The sequence below is a fragment of the Oncorhynchus tshawytscha genome, unplaced genomic scaffold, assembly GCF_018296145.1.
Source record: "Oncorhynchus tshawytscha isolate Ot180627B unplaced genomic scaffold, Otsh_v2.0 Un_contig_3458_pilon_pilon, whole genome shotgun sequence".
Classification (NCBI taxonomy): domain Eukaryota; kingdom Metazoa; phylum Chordata; class Actinopteri; order Salmoniformes; family Salmonidae; genus Oncorhynchus; species Oncorhynchus tshawytscha.
The window spans coordinates 42471-47500 of record NW_024609763.1 but is presented as its reverse complement, the minus strand read 5'-3'; the positions used below and the strand labels follow the sequence as shown (position 1 = coordinate 47500).

General features: G+C 46.5%; 1 protein-coding gene across 4 annotated transcripts in view; it reads right to left on the bottom strand.

The window, feature by feature from the left end:
* The window catches only part of LOC112240982 (putative uncharacterized protein DDB_G0291608), a 25289-nt gene extending 23971 nt beyond the window's left edge, over positions 1–1318 (bottom strand). For 3 of the 4 annotated variants that reach the window (XR_006082778.1, XR_006082777.1, XM_042317715.1), the window contains exon 1: positions 95–1314. Coding sequence is in view for 2 of the 4 variants with exons in the window: in XM_042317715.1 (XP_042173649.1) it covers positions 95–160 (66 nt within the window). In the remaining 2 variants the exon portion in view is untranslated. Of the gene's footprint in view, positions 1–94 lie in introns of all 4 variants that reach the window. The other variant, XM_042317716.1, reaches the window with a different exon arrangement.
* Between the last annotated feature and the right edge of the window lie 3712 nt (positions 1319–5030).

The window sequence follows — 5030 nt, the reverse complement described above, 5'->3', positions numbered from 1 at the left end:
GTTAGACGGTAGGTGGCTGGATGGAAGGATGGATGGTGGGGTTATTGGGGTGGAAATCTACGAGGTAAATTAGTGACGCGCATCTGTCTCTTACCTCAGCGCTTCCAAACCGCAGACACCCCGCGGCGAGCGCCGCCAGCAGCAGGACCCACGAGTTCATCTTGCCGCCCAGCCTCGAGAGCCTCGCACGACCGGCTGATGGGCATTTATTATGAAGGCGCGCGGGGACGGCCGCCCGCTCGCGGACAGCTCGCGTTACCGTAGTCCGGTCGGTGTATCCCCCCTCGTTAAAGACACACACATGCACGTAGGCTACTGTAGAGCACCGGCAAGTATCCAAATGTGTCACTTTGTAGAGTTGGTTATTGGTTCCAGCTGGCGAGTCTATTTCTCACAGTGAGTCACCTAGCGAGACAGTCGATGAGTAAATTCCTTGTCTTGCAAAGTCCAGTCCTACTAATAATAATGATACCATTTATAGCCTATTCTATTTGTTAAATGTAGTCCTGTTTTAGACAATTGAATCAGAATTCTGGATATAAATCAATGGCATATATAAATGAGTAAAAGCGTATGTTTCCTTTTCAAGGGTGTCCAAAGATGATTCCAAATGTATCCTGAGATCCTTCACCATTTCACCTGAATGGTTTTCATGTAAACTGCGTTCACGCTCCTATACAGGACAGGTGTATTCGCTTCATAAATCCAGATGTTCGGATGTTGAGAACTTCTCTATTATCGGTGTGTATAAACACACGAACGCCACTGCAACGCCTTCTTTCTGTTGTCTGTCCAGGTTAATTTTGCAATAGGCTACTATTCACATGGCCAGTCTGCGTGCTACTCAAATAACCCAACATCTGTTCAACTGTCAGAATAAGCTAATCCAACGCGACCCCGTTGACTGCGATCTCGCTACCTCGCTCTCTCCCGATTCCAAATAGTGTCAGTGCTTCTCTTTGGCTGCCACTGCCGGTTTGCGTCCTTCCCCTTAACGTTTCATCCAAGCTCGGGTTGATCGCGCCTCGGTGCCGTTGGATTCTGGTTACCTCCGGACGGTGCGCTGCCTTCCAAATAGAAAACTGCCTCCTCAAGTTTGTATCGCTGGCGCCCCCCGCCCCTTTAAGGCTGGGCTAGCATATCCTTATTTGGAACAAGGAGAGGTTCTCCTTGGTCGAGCGAGGAGAGAGCGCTGTACAGCGGTCTTAAAGGGAACGCGTCTCTCCACTCTGTCAACTGTAACTGCACTTGTCTGCCGATAATTTAGCCTACTTGTCTGCGGAATTCTTGGTGCAATGGAAGGGCCTTGCGTTCATTGAGATTCAGAATGTTGTTTCTGGTTTCTGACAACACACAGCAGCCGGCCAGCCGGTACCTCGCCTGTAGCCACAGCGTCATGTGATCATGACTGATCAGTTCCTTTCATGTATACTGTGTCTAGTCTGTCTTTTGCGTCGTTTTCCTTTGCTTTGGAGATCAGCAGGCCTCTGCTGTGGTTGAGTGGATGCAGTCAGTAACACCAGTCCCAATTGCATAGATCAGAAGTGGACCCTATAGCCTGGAGAGCCTGCAGTGGTCCCACAGTGTAAGACGATCTGTCAGATTTATATCTTAGCTTATGTGTCCGACTCTGACCTCATTTACAGGAAGCTCACTCGTTTCCTGAATAGGTGTCTCCGTGTGTGTCCGTGTGTGTGTCTGCACATTCCTGTATGTGTGTGTGTGTGTTTGTATGAGTGTGCATTAGTTTGTGCGTGCCTGTGTGTGTGCATCTGCGTGTGTGTTTATGCATTTGTGTGTGTGTGTGTCCTGACAGGGCCGTGATGGTTGCCAGGGGTCACCGTAGATTCTATCTCCTCGGTCGCGGAAGCTATAGGAAGTGACACAGGTGGTGTGACATCCCTGGGGGGCTATTTCTGTCCCCCCACTCCCTGACATGCTGCATCCACAGGCACTGAATGACTGACACACACACATGCACGCACGCACACACAAACACACACACGCACGCACGCACGCACGCACACACACACACTGAGTGATTGACTTCCCTGAGCTCATTGTCACTGGACGACCTCCAAACTTGATGCTGAGCTGGGTATGTAATGGTTATGAGTGTGTGTGTGTGTGTGTGGTGTGCCTATTTGTGTGTGTTTATTGCAACTTCAAAGGGGGGATTGAGTTCACTGTCATGCTTGCTCTCATACCTCGATCTATTCTGTTGGAATGCACGGTGTGTGTGGCAGGTCCTCTTCATGGTGTGTGTGTGTGTGTGTGTGTGTGTGTGTGTGTGTGTGTGTGTGTGTGTGTGTGTGTGTGTGTGTGTGTGCGTGCGTGTGTGTGTGTGTGTGTGTGTGAGAGAGAGAGAGAGAGAGAGAATGATTGATCCTGTAAAGTGCATATGTACAGTACTGTAGTGTGATCAGTGTGAAATGTGAGATCAGTGTGATCCGTATGATCATGTGTGATCTGTGTGATCATGTGCGATCCGTATGATCAGTGTGATCCGTATGATCATGTGTGATCTGTGCGATCATGTGCGGTCCGTATGATCAGTGCGATCCGTATGATCAGTGTGATCCGTATGATCATGTGCGATCCGTATGATCAGTGTGATCCGTATGATCATGTGCGATCCGTATGATCAGTGTGATCCGTATGATCAGCGTGATCCGTATGATCAGTGTGATCAGTGTGATCCGTATGATCAGTGTGATCAGTGTTATCATGTGTGTGCCCTATGGGAGTGCGTACGTGCATGTATGTGTGTGTGTGTGTCCTATGGGAGTGCGTACCTGCATGTATGTGTGTGTCCTATGGGAGTGCGTACCTGCATGTATGTACAGTGCCTTGCGAAAGTATTCGGCCCCCTTGAACTTTGCGACCTTTTGCCACATTTCAGGCTTCAAACATAAAGATATAAAACTGTATTTTTTTGTGAGGAATCAACAACAAGTGGGACACAATCATGAAGTGGAACGACATTTATTGGATATTTCAAAAAATTTTAACAAATCAAAAACTGAAAAATTGGGCGTGCAAAATTATTCAGACCCCTTAAGTTAATACTTTGTAGCGCCACCTTTTGCTGCGATTACAGCTGTAAGTCGCTTGGGGTATGTCTCTATCAGTTTTGCACATCGAGAGACTGACATTTTTTCCCATTCCTCCTTGCAAAACAGCTCGAGCTCAGTGAGGTTGGATGGAGAGCATTTGTGAACAGCAGTTTTCAGTTCTTTCCACAGATTCTCGATTGGATTCAGGTCTGGACTTTGACTTGGCCATTCTAACACCTGGATATGTTTATTTTTTAACCATTCCATTGTAGATTTTGCTTTATGTTTTGGATCATTGTCTTGTTGGAAGACAAATCTCCGTCCCAGTCTCAGGTCTTTTGCAGACTCCATCAGGTTTTCTTCCAGAATGGTCCTGTATTTGGCTTCATCCATCTTCCCATCAATTTTAACCATCTTCCCTGTCCCTGCTGAAGAAAAGCAGGCCCAAACCATGATGCTGCCACCACCATGTTTGACAGTGGGGATAGGGTGTTCAGGGTGATGATCTGTGTTGCTTTTACGCCAAACATAACGTTTTGCATTGTTGCCAAAAAGTTCAATTTTGGTTTCATCTGACCAGAGCACCTTCTTCCACATGTTTGGTGTGTCTCCCAGGTGGCTTGTGGCAAACTTTAAACAACACTTTTTATGGATATCTTTAAGAAATGACTTTCTTCTTGCCACTCTTCCATAAAGGCCAGATTTGTGCAATATACGACTGATTGTTGTGCTATGGACAGAGGCTCCCACCTCAGCTGTAGATCTCTGCAGTTCATCCAGAGTGATCATGGGCCTCTTGGCTGCATCTCTGATCAGTCTTCTCCTTGTATGAGCTGAAAGTTTAGAGGGACGGCCAGGTCTTGGTAGATTTGCAGTGGTCTGATACTCCTTCCATTTCAATATTATTGCTTGCACAGTGCTCCTTGGGATGTTTAAAGCTTGGGAAATCTTTTTGTATCCAAATCCGGCTTTAAACTTCTTCACAACAGTATCTCGGACCTGCCTGGTGTGTTCCTTGTTCTTCATGATGCTCTCTGCGCTTTTAACGGACCTCTGAGACTATCACAGTGCAGGTGCATTTATACGGAGACTTGATTACACACAGGTGGATTGTATTTATCATCATTAGTCATTTAGGTCAACATTGGATCAGTCAGAGATCCTCACTGAACTTCTGGAGAGAGTTTGCTGCACTGAAAGTAAAGGGGCTGAATAATTTTGCACGCCCAATTTTTCAGTTTTTGATTTGTTAAAAAAGTTTGAAACATCCAATAAATGTCCTTCCAGTTGTTACGCACGCCTCTATGAAGAGGGAACGCAACACCCTGCTACAACTAAACTCTCTGTGAAGCGAAAAAGGTATGGACTGTAGGTGCAAGTAAGAATGACAACAGGCAAAATGTGGTACCGTTTACAAGGACTTTATTCCTTTACACGGTAATATGGGGAAAAGGGGCTGGACGGAACCAAAGCAAAGAAAGTAAATCTCAAAGCCCCCCCCTCTCCTATCTTACCTGCCTACCCACTACTTACCTAATTTAGCACCACCTGGTGCCCTAACCAAAATACAAGGGGTGGTCCGCCCAGGTCTTACCTAGTGTGTCTAGACAGCGAATATGCTACGGGTATATGTATGCCCGCGGGCCTCTTGCCTAAGCACTCCCTAGGTGCCTTCCCCTTCCCCCCTGGGAACAAATGAAACAGAATATTAAACAATTTCAAACAAACTAAGAAACAAAAGGATGTTAAATAAGCTCTATCTGAGCAACAAACTCACAGAACATACCACTTTCCAGCAAAATCAACCTCTATCACAATCAATCTCAGCAATTCTCTCTAGCAAAAAGAAGATCTCCTGAACAGAACACTGGCTTTTATATAGCTTCTGAAGGAATGGGTAATTGGAGACAGCTGTGTCTTGACGAGGGGGCGGGGTCAGCTCTCCAATTAGCCCTGGAGTCGACCAATCAGCTG